At 51.0% G+C, this 13,567-nt stretch overlaps 1 protein-coding gene across 1 annotated transcript in view; it reads left to right on the forward strand.

The window, feature by feature from the left end:
- DSCAML1 (DS cell adhesion molecule like 1) overlaps window positions 1-5,457 on the forward strand; it is a 363,815-nt gene extending 358,358 nt beyond the window's left edge. Inside the window, 6 exon segments of the mRNA XM_032285387.1 lie at window positions 39-157; window positions 791-943; window positions 1,541-1,735; window positions 2,222-2,533; window positions 4,423-4,688; window positions 4,690-5,457. Coding sequence (XP_032141278.1) covers window positions 39-157; window positions 791-943; window positions 1,541-1,735; window positions 2,222-2,533; window positions 4,423-4,688; window positions 4,690-4,899 — 1,255 coding nt within the window. The 3' untranslated portion in view covers window positions 4,900-5,457.
- The last annotated feature ends 8,110 nt before the right edge of the window (window positions 5,458-13,567 follow it).

Below are 13,567 nucleotides of genomic sequence, written 5' to 3' on the forward strand. Positions count from 1 at the left end.
GCTGCTGAGCCACCCACCTCCAGTCTTTCTCCCCACAGCAAGAACAATCGAAGCTTTGACACCCCTGTGAAAGGGCCACCCCAGGGCCCACGGCTACACATTGACATCCCCAGGGTCCAGCTGCTCATTGAGGACAAAGAGGGCATCAAGCAGCTGGGTGAGTGACAGGTGCCATGAGCTCCCTGTCCTGCTGGGTGTGTTTCCCCAGGCTACAACCCACGGAAGTCCAACACCAGCCCTCATAGCAGTGCCCAGGGTTCTAGCAGTAGCCCTATCGACCACAACAACCTTAGAACCCACTGTGGCTTCATTCAAGGGCTACATTTCCTCCTCTGTTCAACAGAGGGAATTGCTGGCCTTTCTGTGACTTAATGTTGGATAAAGCCTGGGTGTGAGGGGTTATGTCTGTTATCCCAGCACTCTGGGAGGCCAAAGAGGGAGGACCACTTGAGACCAGAAGTTCAAGACCAGCCTGGGCAACATAGTGAGACCTCATTTCTAAAAAAAAAAAAAAAAAAATTAGCCAGGCATGGTGATGCACACCTGTAGTCCCAGCTACTCAGGAGGCTGAGGTAGGAGGATAGCTTGAGCCCAGGAGATTGAGGCTGCAGTGAGCTATGATCACAATTAAGCCTGGGCAACAGAGTGAGACCCTGTCTCAAAAAAACTAACAAACAAATCCACAAACCAAAAACACATCGGATAAATACAAAGAGAAATTCAGTCACATCCAACAGAGCTTTAAAAAAAAATTGTAAAGGACTCCTGGTAATTGTCCTTCTTTCCCCAGGAGATGACAAGGCCACCATCCCTGTGACAGATGCTGAGTTCAGCCAAGCTGTCAACCCACAGAGCTTCTGTACTGGCGTCTCCTTGCACCACCCAGCCCTCATCCAGAGCACAGGACCCCTCATCGACATGTCTGACATCCGGCCAGGAACCAGTATGCATTATCCCCAGGGAATCAGCCCTCTTCTCACCCAGGGTGGCCTGGCATAGCAAGACGCAGAGGTGGTGTTTTCTAAGAGGAAGGAGGGAGCATCATGGGATAGAATGGAAAAACGGAAAGCACTGGAATTAGCATCTGGAAGCCTTGATTGCAGATTTACTAACTGTGATCTTGGGCATATCACTAGCTTTATCTCTCTGGGCCTGTTTCCTTACCTAGAAATTTTGAGAGTATTGGGTATTCCAAGGGCTTTTCTATCTCTCGCACTGTGTATCTGGACATAGGATAGAACACATCAAGGACTGTGGGGAATGAAGTCAGGAGGCAGCAGGAGAGGACATCACATTCTCCTGCAGGGGAAGGAAAAGCCAGGGTGGGTGAGGAGAATGCCTTCTACTGCCCCCACACTTGACTCGGCTGCTCTTCTCTGGGGACGGCGATGTGGTTAGGAAAGGCAACATTCCCAAGGGAGCTTCTGTGCCTACATCTGCCTCTTCCCTTCCACCCCACTGCCCTTTCTGGTAAGTACCAGTTGCCTAAGCCTGGGTGCCTTTGGTTGGAGGGTGCGATTTCTTGCTTCTGTCTGTGCAGATCCAGTGTCCAGGAAGAATGTGAAGTCAGCACACAGTACCCGGAACCGGTACTCAAGCCAGTGGACCCTGACCAAGTGCCAGGCCTCCACGCCCGCCCGCACCCTCACCTCCGACTGGCGCACTGTGGGCTCCCAGCATGGTGTCACTGTCACTGAGAGTGACAGCTACAGCGCCAGCCTGTCCCAGGACACAGGTGTGCCTAGGGTCCTGCTGGCATCCTGAACACCTCCCCCTAGTTCCCCATCATTCACCTTCACCTTCTATTCTTCCCAGCTTCTACCCGCCAGCTCAGGGGACCCAAGGCACAAGCCACTTTCATGTCTAGCTGGTCACTGACCCACTGTGTGGCTGGAACAAAAACACTTGACCTCACTGAGCTCTACTTGGTCAAGGAGTTAATTTTGCTTTCCCAAAAATTGTCAGCGAAAATGGACACATGATGTTCATTGGAGAAAGGGCTGAATATTCCAGGAGATGGTTTCTTATTTTCAAGAATGAAAATTCTGCCCTTCATGAGCCAAAGATCCTACTTCTGCCACCTTCACAGGATCTTCTCAGCCTGGTCCCCTCCATGGCCAGAATTCCAGATGGCTGATGGGGTTACAGCAGGGAAAGTGCTCAGTCAGTCTCACTTACACCGTTCTCCCCATAACCCACTCCTTCCCTCTTAACTTCCCAGACAAAGGAAGGAACAGCATGGTGTCCACGGAGAGTGCCTCTTCCACCTATGAGGAGCTGGCCCGGGCCTACGAGCATGCCAAGCTGGAGGAGCAGCTGCAGCACGCCAAGTTTGAGATCACCGAGTGCTTCATCTCTGACAGTTCCTCCGACCAGATGACCACAGGCACCAATGAGAACGCCGACAGCATGACATCCATGAGCACACCCTCAGAGCCTGGCATCTGCCGCTTCACCGCCTCACCACCCAAGCCCCAGGATGCTGACCGGGGCAAAAACGTGGCTGTGCCCATCCCTCACCGGGCCAACAAGAGTAAGTGCTCAGACCACCTCCCAGGCTGTGCCCCCCGCCCCCAGCCTCCAGCCCCATAAGCCCTGGCTAGATCTAGTCCTACCAGCACTGGGATCCTGCCAGCCCAGCTTGGCTCCTTGGCAGTGCAGGGTGGTACCAACAGCAAGGACTTGGGAGCAGGCAGATCAGGGCCCACATCCTGGTTCAACCTCTTCATATGTCTGTGGCCTTAAGCTTCTCATTTGTAAGATGCCAATGATAGTATCAACTTTGCGTTGTCATAATGGGCATTAGAAATTATATACACGGCCAGCTTGTCATAGGGTTCATTCATTAAGTAGTGATCATCTCCCTAATCTGAAGCTGTGCCAGGACATAAACAGATCCCTTCGGGATCAGTTGCCCTCTGGTCTCAATGCTGTTTGAATTTAATCCGGACCCAAACGAACAGTCCTGGCAGCTCTGCCCACCATGGTCATACCTCTTGGTAGGCAGTGACCTGGCCTAGCTGGGAATTACCTGACCCCAGCGGCCTGGCCAGAGCATATGTCCTTAGAGGCTGGCAGGGCAGGGCTAAGATCGCCAGGGGGAGTCCATCAGCAGATGCTGGGGTCACAGCATGCAAAGCCCAGACTGTCAAACCATGCGGTCTGGTCTGCTTAGCACTGGCCATGCCAACTGAGGCAGGGGGCGGGTTTTCTGGGTCATCAAGAGAAGAGTCTTTGGAGACTGTGGCCCTGAATGACACCCCCATCCCTTCTAGCTGTGCAAATTTAGACAAATGATTTAATCTCTCTGAACCTTAGTTTCCTCACTTGTAAAGTACAGACAGGTATTAACCCATCCTGGGGGCTATCATCCAGATTCAATAAAAACATCTAAGGAAAGTGCCTGGCCAAGCTCCCCAGGGAAAGAGGCTCATTTACAGGTGGGGTCCCCACAGAGCACGGGGGTCAGGAGGCAGAGGTCTTCGAAGCATGTCACACAGAGGCAGTTTAAGAAATTAGGAACTCAGCTGGGCACAGTGGCTCACTCCTGTAATCTCAGCACTTTGAGAGGCCAAGGCTGGCAGATCACCTGAGGTCAGGGGTTTGAGACCAGCCTGGCCAACATGGCAAAACCCCATCTGTACTTAAAAATACAAAAATTAGCTGGGCATAGTGGCACATGCCTATAATCCCAGCTACTCAGGAGGCTGAGGCAGGGGAATCACTTGAACCCGGGAGGCGGAGATTGCAGTGAGATGAGATTGCGCCACTGCACTCCAGCCTGGGTGAGAGAGACTCCAAATCAAAAAAAAAAAAAAAAAGAAATTGGGAACTTTCTACCTGGAGAAGAGAGAGCCAAGGGGAGGAGAGAGGAGGACACATAGTTGACTTCAAACATCTAGAAGGCTGCCATGAAAAAGAGGGGGAGGCCTTTCTCTGTGAGAACTCAGAGGACAGAACCAGGCTGCATGGTGAGGAGGCAACAGGAAATGATATCCATTTCCTCCTCAGGGTAAAGAAAAGCTTTCCACCAGCCCGAGCTGTTAGGACGTCCTTGTGCTTAGCAGTGAGCTCTCCACTAGCAGAAGCTGAGCAGCCTGTAGGGACGCTGAACAGCAAGTGTGCATGTATTGGGCAACTATTACCTGCACCAGCCACTGTGGCAAAGCACTTTACCTACTGCATCTCATTCGTGCCTCACGACAATCCCGTGGGGAACAAGGTCACCCCCATTTCACAGATACGGAAACGAAGGCTCAGAAACGTGGAGTACCCGACCTTTCCTGTCCTCTTTTGCCCCTCCAGTGGCACGACCCCTGTGCCAGGTCAGAGAGAAGATTCGGGGCAGGTGATGGGGTGGGGACTGAATGAGCTGCTTCCAGAGGCCTCTGCCTCTCACATCCTCTGCCTCTGTGATTCCAGGTGACTACTGTAACCTGCCACTGTATGCCAAGTCGGAGGCCTTCTTTCGAAAGGCAGATGGACGTGAGCCCTGCCCTGTGGTCCCACCCCGAGAGGCCTCCATCCGGAACCTGGGCCGAACCTACCACACCCAGGCTCGCCACCTGACCCTGGACCCTGCCAGCAAGCCCTTGGGCCTCCCGCACCCAGGGGCCCCCGCTGCCGCCTCCACAGCCACCTTACCTCAGAGGACTCTGGCCATGCCAGCACCCCCAGCCGGCACAGCCCCCCCCAGCCCCCGGCCCCACCCCTGCTGAGCCCCCCACCGCCCCCAGCACTGCCCCTCCAGCCCCCAGCACCGAGCCTCCACGAGGCGGGGGCCCACACACCAAAATGGGGGGCTCCAGAGACTCGCTTCTCGAGATGAGCACGTCGGGGGTAGGGAGGTCTCAGAAGCAGGGGGCCGGGGCCTACTCCAAATCCTACACCCTGGTGTAGGGCCAGCAGGAAGAGCAGCCCACGCCTGGACCGCGCGCCGCAGCCCCACCCACCAGCTCGGCTGTTTTTCTGCATTATTTATATTCAACTGACAGACAAAAACCAACCAACGACAAAACACAAACCCCCAATCATGAACGCCTGTACATAGAACTCTTTTGTACAAATGAAACTATTTTCTTCTTCTTCTCCATGAAGCCAGGGCACAAAGAATTTGACAGTACAAGTCCAATCCCCCACCCCACAAAATATGTGTGGAGATATATATACATATATAGACAGATAGGAACACGTCGGCAAGCTATATATCTATATATTTCTCTCACCCTATTTTGAGACAGAGGCACAAAGACTCAGCAATTTTTCTTCCCTCCTCCTCACCCTCCCCCTCAAACTAGGTGGTTTTGACAAAGACCAAAATCCCAGCTCAGAGACACTGCATGCGATTTTACTGTTCCAAGAAAACCAGGAGTTCTTCCATTTGCAGATGCTTACGTGTTCATACCTTTTTCTATGAAAAAAGACCCAGCGCCGTGTGCAATAAAGGTTATGTTTCTATGTGGTGGCTTTTTTCCCATCTGGCAAGGGCCAGTGGGGAGGTAGGAGAGACCCCTGTCCCCTGTCCCAGGCTGTCTGTCGCTCATCGAAAAACTTTGTGAGAAGCCCGAGCTTTGGCTCAGGGCTTTAAGATTTTTAAAGGCTTGCAATTAGCTGAGGTGCCTCCTCTTCTGTTCTCAGGGCTGAACTGGGCCCTCAAGGGGAACCAGCGCGGTGGCTTCGTGCAAACTCCTAAACCCCTCTGAGCCACAGTGTCCTTCCCTGTAAACGGAGGGAAGCTTGTAACAGATGGAATGGGGCAACCTTGGCTCACCAAGCGCTGGGGAGCCTGGGATAGCAGAGAGGCTGCCTACTGGCTTCTATCCTCCAAGAGAGTGCAGAGTAGCCCGGGGGGCCAGGACTATCCAAAACCACTAGCCAACAGTTGTGGGCAAAGTGCCTATGTATTGGGAGTGGGGAAGAAGAAATTATAGCTGGGGTACCAGGCCAGGACCTAACATTCTGGACTGTTAGGGCCAGGTGAGGTCAGAGGGAGGAGAGAAGTCGTGGGAGGTCAGAGGGGTAAGAGAAGCTCATGGAGGAGAGGGAATGGAGCTCAGCCAAAGAGAACCAGGTCAGCACACCAGGTGCCTCACCTGGCGTCCGAGGAGTCAGCAACTAGCTGATTGCCAAGCGGGAGAAAAGGTGTCCCCACAGAGGGGCAGGTAAAATGCCATGGGTGTGCAGAGGCCCAGCTTCTGATGAGAGGGTCCAGAGGGCATCACAGCAGGTGGCAGGTGAGATAGACCTCCAGGGACTCCAAGGTTTGGAGAGGCAGAAGCAGGGACTGGCCCTGGGGTGAAAAGGAAGTGCACCTAAGCAGTGTGCGGGGGCTCCTGAGTTGAGCACTGCAATTGAGGCTGAGTGTGGATCAGGAATCGGAAAGGTGAGTCTGGGACCCGCCGCTCCTCAGTAGCTGAGAGGGGGAACTGGGAAGGGCTGGAGACAGAGCCAGGAGCTTGTGCATGCACGCAGCACCTATCAGCCTGGGCCCAGTCAGGCCCCACCTGGAATGCCTGACCTTTCATAGAAGCATCTTCCGAATAGCAACTCATCCCACAAACACTCTCTGAGCACCTAGAGTGTGGGGGGTGCAGAGGAGTCCCTCCTATGAATAATTAGATCCCCGGGTCGGCACCGTGAGAGGGGAGGGGCAGAGATTCTGTATGCCTTGGTATTCCTAGGCTTATGAAGAAATGCTTATCTCAGCCCCCACACCCAGGACCCAGCCTGGAGAAGCAGCTAACAGCATCAGTGAAAACCAGAACTCTGCATTCCAGGCACCTGGTGACAGCCCAGCTTCGTTCCATCTCTGGGAGGACGGGACGCCTCCCAAGGATCCGCACGCCATCTGCAGGTCACCTCCAGAACTGCAAGCACGACAATCAAACCTGAACGGTCTGCATAGAATGCCTCCCAACCCCACCTTCCCTGCACACCAGTCGCTGGGCACACAAACTCGAATCAGAGCCAGCTCCAGCCTGCAGGAAGGAACGAACAACTCCTCAGAAGCTAAGAGCACAGAAGATGGAGCCAGCCCAAGGGCTGCGAAGGGGAACGCTGTCGTGAAAACACATTACGGATCCCGATACTAGGCGCCAGGTGCTGAGGAAAACACATGCCTCGCACTGATTGGCTCTTGTGACCCCATTGCATATTTGAGAGAAAGGTATCATGATGTCCACTTGACAGGTGAGAAGACTGGGGTTTTCTGTTCAGTAATTATCTGAGGTTAGAGTAGCAAGAAGAGATGGGAATGAGATTTAAACTCATGAGTGTCCAATTCCTTAACTACTGAGCCATATTACCTGCTGTTCCACTGTTCAAAGACAGTTTCAGTTCTTCCCTGAGGATGTTGCCAAGGAAAGAGTCTGCCAGGTCTAGGGAGCAAGCTGGACGTACTGGCAGAAAAACAGTTGATGTGAAACTATCAGTAAACAGTTCAGGGCCCGGCACGGTGACTCACGCCTGTAATTCCAGCACTTTGGGAGGCCAAGGAGGGTGGATCATCTGAGATCGGGAGTTAAAGACCAACCTGACCAGCATGGCGAAACCCCATCTCTACTAAATATACAAAATTAGCCAGGCATGGTGGCGCGTGCCTGTAATCCCAGCTACTCAGGAGGCTGAGGCAGAAGAATCACTTGAACCTGGGAGGCAGAGCAAAACTCTGTCTCAAAAAAAAGAAAAGTTCAGGCAGGTGACCCAATATGCCATACAGGATGGCTCAAGTGCTATGCAGTACTTTACCCTGGTGAGGGCAGTGGTAGAAAAAGTGGAATTCAGCTCTGAGGACCCGTTGGAGGCCTGGGACCTGAGCTAGACTATGTCAGATGAGAAGGATTTGGAAAAGCAACAGAAAAGTAAGACATGGGCCAGTTTAGCTTTTATTCCACTGGACTAGGCCCCTTATTATAAAGCACGAAGTCTAGAAATTCAGACAGACTTGAGCAAAATCCACACGATTCTATTTGCTAATAATCTCTAACTTCAGTAAGTTTTGCAAATTTGGGGGGATTTGGGTTTGTTTTTTTTTTTTTTTGAGACAGCATCTCACTCTGTCACCCAGGCTGGGGGGCCGTGGTGTGACGATGGCTCACTGCAGCCTTGATATCCCTGGCTCACGTGATCCTCCTGCCTCAGCCCCTCAAGTAGCAGGCACATGCCATCATAGTCAGCTAACTTTTGTACCTTTTTTTTTTTTTTTTTTTTTGTAGAGAGAGAATTTCACTATGTTTCCCAGGCTGGTGTCGAACTCCTGGACTCAAGCAATCCTCCCGCCTCAGCCTCCCAAAGCACTGGGATTACAGGTATAAGCCACCAAGCCAGGCCCTTGATATGTTTTTTAGCTAAACCACAAGCCTGCCTGTTTGATCCACACCCAGAAGCTAATTCACAAATCAGTGGAACTCCTGCTCCTTCTCATTCATCCCCAGCTCATCCTCATTGAACGCTAAATCTGGAGCAGTCATCTTACACATTCACTTGCTCCTTTCCAGACCTCCACTTTATCTACCATGGACAAGAGGACAATCTGCCCTCAAAAGGCTTAATACTCCACGTGTCGTTCACAGGCCAGTGGCACCAGCATCACCATACCTAGGAGCTTGTTACAAATGCAAAAAATCAGGCCTCACCCTGGGAATCAGACCACTGAATCAGACTCTGTACTTCAGCAAAATCCTCAGGGGACTCATATGCACATCAAAGTTTGAGAAGCCCTCCTCAAGAAGGCCTTCAGAGACATCACCCCTTGTTCCCCTATTCCAACAACCAGAGCTAGACTAGTGGGTCTTAAACTTAGGTGCACATCAGATCAACCTGAGGAGCTCGTTCAACAACACAGAAGCCCAGCTCTCGCCAATCCTGACGGAATAGGAATTTGTTGGTATGTGGCCTAGGCAATTTTGTTTTTTTTGAGACAGGGTCTTACCCTATAGCCCAGGCTGGAGTGCAGTGATAGTATCACAGCTCACTGCAGCCTCAACCTCCCTGACTCAGGTGATCCTCCCGCCTCAGCCTCCAAAGCAACTGGAACTATTGGCACTTGCCACCACACCTGGCTAGTTTTTGTATTTTTAGTAGAGATGGGGTTTCACCATGTTGCCCAGGCTGGTCTTGAACTCCTGAGCTCAAGCAATGACCGTCTCGGCCTCCCAAAGTGCAGGGATTACAGGCATGAGCCACTGCACCTGACCAACATTTTTATTTTTATGGTGGTAAAAGATACATAACACAAAATTCACCATTGTAACCATTTTAAAATATACAATTCAGCAGCATTAAGTACATTTACCTTGTTGTACAATCACCACTATCCATTTCCAGAACTTTCTCATCATTCCAAAAAGAAGCTTTGTACCCATTAATCAGTAACTCCCCATTTTCCTTTCTCTGCACCTGGAAACCACCATTCTACTTTCTGTCTCTATAAATCTGCCCATGCTGGGTACCTCAGATAAGTGGAATCATACAATATGTGTCCTTTGGGTTCGGGCTTATTTCACTTAGCATCATGTCCAAGTTCCATCCATGTTGTAGCATGTGTCAGAATTCCATTCCTGCTTGAGGATATTTCATTATTTACCACATTTTGCTTCTCCATTCATCTCCTGGTGGACACTTGGGATGCTTCTACCTTTCAGCTATTGTGAATAATGCTGCTATGAACATAGGTGTACAAGGATCTGTTTGAGCTCCTCTTTTCAATACTTTTGGGACTATACCCAGGACTGAAATTGCTGAATCACATGCTTATTCTATGTCTTACGTTTTGAGGAACCAACAAGCTGTTTTTCACCATGCATCTGTTTTTTTGTTTGTTTGTTTTCTAGATGGAGTCTTGCTTTGCTGCCCAGGCTAGAGTGCAGTGGCCTGATCTCAGCTCACTGCAACCTCTGCCTCCCAAGTTCAGCGATTCTCCTGCCTCAGCCTCCCAAGTAGCTAGGATTACAGGCATGCGTCACTACACTCAGCTAATTTTTTTGTATTTTTGGTAGAGAAGGAGTTTCACCATGTTGGCCAGGCTGGTCTCAAACTCCTAACCTCGTGATCCGCCCGCCTCAGCCTCCCAAAGTGCTGGGATTACAGGCATGACCCAACATGCCTGGCTGCATCTGTATTTTTAAAAAGCAAAATGACACCCAAGCATTTGTTCATTCACCAGATTCCAATGATCTGGCACTGAGCCGGGCACTGGAGATGCAAAGGCCCTCTGGGTCTCTTCCTGCACTCAAAGGCTCACTCCCTGGAGTGTGTGCAACCTGACGGAGGTGGGAGGAGGGAAGCCTGCATCAGGGAGCAGCAGGGATGCTTAGCTATCTGCCAAAGCCTCATGATCCCCTCCACAGTGCACGGTTGTTGCTGGGAAGTCACTGCCCATCCTGTAACAACAGTTCCAGGCCCCTGATTCCCAGAGAAGACCATGAGACTGAGCTCTAACCAGTGGAATGTGGTGTAAGTGATACATGCTACTTTCAGGCCCAGCTCATAAAAACTTCTCTGGCCACCGTCTGCTCTCTCCAACTGGAAGTCAACACCCAAGGTAAACTTGGAAGCCATTTATTGAAGATGACAGATCCTCTATCAGCCTGCCTTATACATCTATGTAGAGCAGAGGCCCCTCTATCCCCTCCAATGCCAACTGGACTTTATGTAAGCAAGAAATAAACCTGTATGAAGCACTGATATTTTGGAGTTTATTTTTACAACATCTAACATCACCTTAATTTATGCAGGAGATAATGGGGAACTTGGCTCCCCATAGAAATTCTCCCGATAGCTCAGGTCCAGAGCATCTTCCCACCGACCCACCCATCCACCCCATGTACCATGTCACCTCCTCTTCCCCTACATATTGGATTCCTACACAGGCAAAGGCAAAGGGAGCCTCTGGTGAGCTCAGAGAGGAGGGCATCTGTGAGAGAATCAGGCTGAGCATGAATGCTGAGTCGGGGCTCTGTCCTTCCTCCCAGAATCCATGTCCTCTTCTGGGCAATGACAACAGCATTCTAGGCCAAAGGAGGAACAGATGCCAGCTAGAAGGATTACCCTGGAGGTGATCCATGCTTCTTTTTTGTTTTGTTTTAGACAGAGTCTCACTGTCACCCAGGCTGGAGTGCAGTGGCTTGATCTTGGCCCACTGCAACCTCTGCCTCCCAGGTTCAAGCGATTCTCCACCTCAGTCTCCCGAGTGGCTGGGACTACAGGTGTGTTCCACCATGCCTGGCTAATTTTTTGTATTTTTAGTAGAGATGGAGTTTCACCGTGTTAGCCAGGATGGTCTCGATCTCCTGACCTTGTGATCCGCCCACGTCGACCTCTCAAAGTGCTGGAATTACAGGTGTGAGCCACCACGCCTGGCCCATTCTTGGTTTTAGTGTCTCTAAAAATCACACAATCTCAGGACTCAAAGAGACCTTCAACACCACCTATTCCACACTTCCACCCAAATTGTGAATTCCTTCTGCAATCAGCAAGGGCGGTCTGGCCTTCCCACGTACACCACCTGATGAAGAACCCATCACATCCCCAGCCAGAACATCTCACCTGTGGACAGCTCTATCAGCAAAATCTCCCTCACGTTAAGCCTGGGGGGCTCCTCCAACTTCTACTCACAGGGCTCAGTACTGCCACTCCTGCTGGCCTCACGAAACAAGTCTCATCCCTTCCCAACGCAGCAGCCCTCCACAGAGGGTGTTTGAACATTATCCTCAGCAGACAGGCTCCCCAAGGGTAGAAAAGGGTTCTACTGTCCCTCCCAGAGAAGGGACAGTGCCTGACTTCATAGGAGCACAACATATGTGAGACACAGATGAACAAAGGGTGAACAGTGGGAGAAATGGGCAAGTAGACCAGTGAAGGCCGAGATCTCCTGAAACACTGGTTCTCTCTGCACAATAGCCCCAAGGTACAAGAAAACACAACAGGATACAATCCTGTACAATACAATACAAACAGGACACAAGAGGAACAATGCTGCCATTCGCTGAGAGTCCATCTGTGTCAAGTACCCTGCTAACCACTGAGCACAGATATCTCCTACCTTTACCACTACCTGGTAAGAAAGAGTAACTCCCAGCCGGGCGCGGTGGCTCACACCTGTAATCCCAGCACTATGGAAGGCCAAGGTGGACGGATCACCTAAGGTCGGGATTTTGAGACCAGCCTGATCAACATGGAGAAACCCTGTCTCTAAAAAAATTCAAAATTAGCTGGGCGTAGTGACTCATGCCTGTAATCTCACCTACTGAGAAGGCTGAGGCAGGAGAATTGCTTGAACCCAGGAGGCGGAGGTTGCAGTGAGCTTAGATTGTGCCATTGCACTCCAGCCTAGGCAACAAGAGTAAAACTCTGTCTCAACAACAACAAAAAAAAAAGACAGACAGAAAGAAAGAGTAACTCCTATAAGCACAAAACCCAGGTGGTTCAGTCTCAGGGCCATAGTGCCAGTCAAAGAACCTCAATCCAGCCACCAAAAGAATGTTTTAAATAACTCAAGTTATCTGCTTTTGTTTTTGTAATCCTGAAGGGGTCCAAATGAGCAGATGAAAGCGACACGCACTGACACCCTACGGGGCCTGTGCCTCCCGCATCCCCCCAACGCTGCCTGCTCTTCTCCGGTCCTGCCCAGCCCCGCCCTCCTCTCCTCTGGGGAATGTTCTGTAGCATTCGTTTTCCTCTCTTTTGCATTAGGAAACAGCAACAGTTGGGCACCGGGGAAGCAGAGGACGTGGGAGAAACTGCAGGCAAGACAGGCCTCCTCTTTGGTGATTCGTGGGAAGGAGCTACGGATGGGAAATTAATTTGTTTGTAATTTTTGCCCTGAAGAGGTATGATCTCCATTTAATTGCCCAAGAAAGAAGTCAAAGAGGTCAGGTGACTTGTACAACGCCACTCAGCCAGCAAGAGGCATCAGCCAGGGCTTGAATTCCAAAGCTACTACTCACCAAACCACTTGGGATCCCTTCCAGAAAGCCAGGCAGCACCTGGAAGGCGGCATGTGTAGAACTCCTACTGTGTGGTGGGCACTGTGATGGAAACACAGGGGCTGTGGAGTCAGTCCCACTGCTCCCTTGCCAGCTCTGTGAAAGTGACTTCACCCTCATGGGCCTCAATTTCCTCTTCTATGAAATGGGAGAATAACTCCCTCGCTGCCAGGTTGATAAGACTGAAAGGAAATGATGAGGTTGAAGAGCTTTTAACACAACACCGGGAGAAATGCCTGATGTAGGTGATGTGGTGGGGGGAATGGAGACAGCAAACCACCATGGCATGTGTGCACCTATGCCACGGTCCTGCAAGATCTGCACATGTACCCCAGAACTTAACGTACAATAAAATAAACTTTCTACATGGATGAGAAAAAAATAAAAATAGCTTTTAACTATGAAACGGGGATTAGACAAGATACAAACCATCAGACCAGAAGAAGGTCAGATCCCAGGGAAGCCAGGAGCTGCCTGATCTGTGTCAGATTGCCCTCGAGCCGAGCAGGGATTTCTTATAGGAGGTAGGGCCTTTGTAGGGCTTCAGGGTGTCCCTGGGCAGAGCTTAAGCAAAGGGTAGGGTC

Source organism: Sapajus apella, unplaced genomic scaffold (genome assembly GCF_009761245.1).
Source record: "Sapajus apella isolate SASKATOON/1434 unplaced genomic scaffold, GSC_monkey_1.0 scaffold16, whole genome shotgun sequence".
Classification (NCBI taxonomy): domain Eukaryota; kingdom Metazoa; phylum Chordata; class Mammalia; order Primates; family Cebidae; genus Sapajus; species Sapajus apella.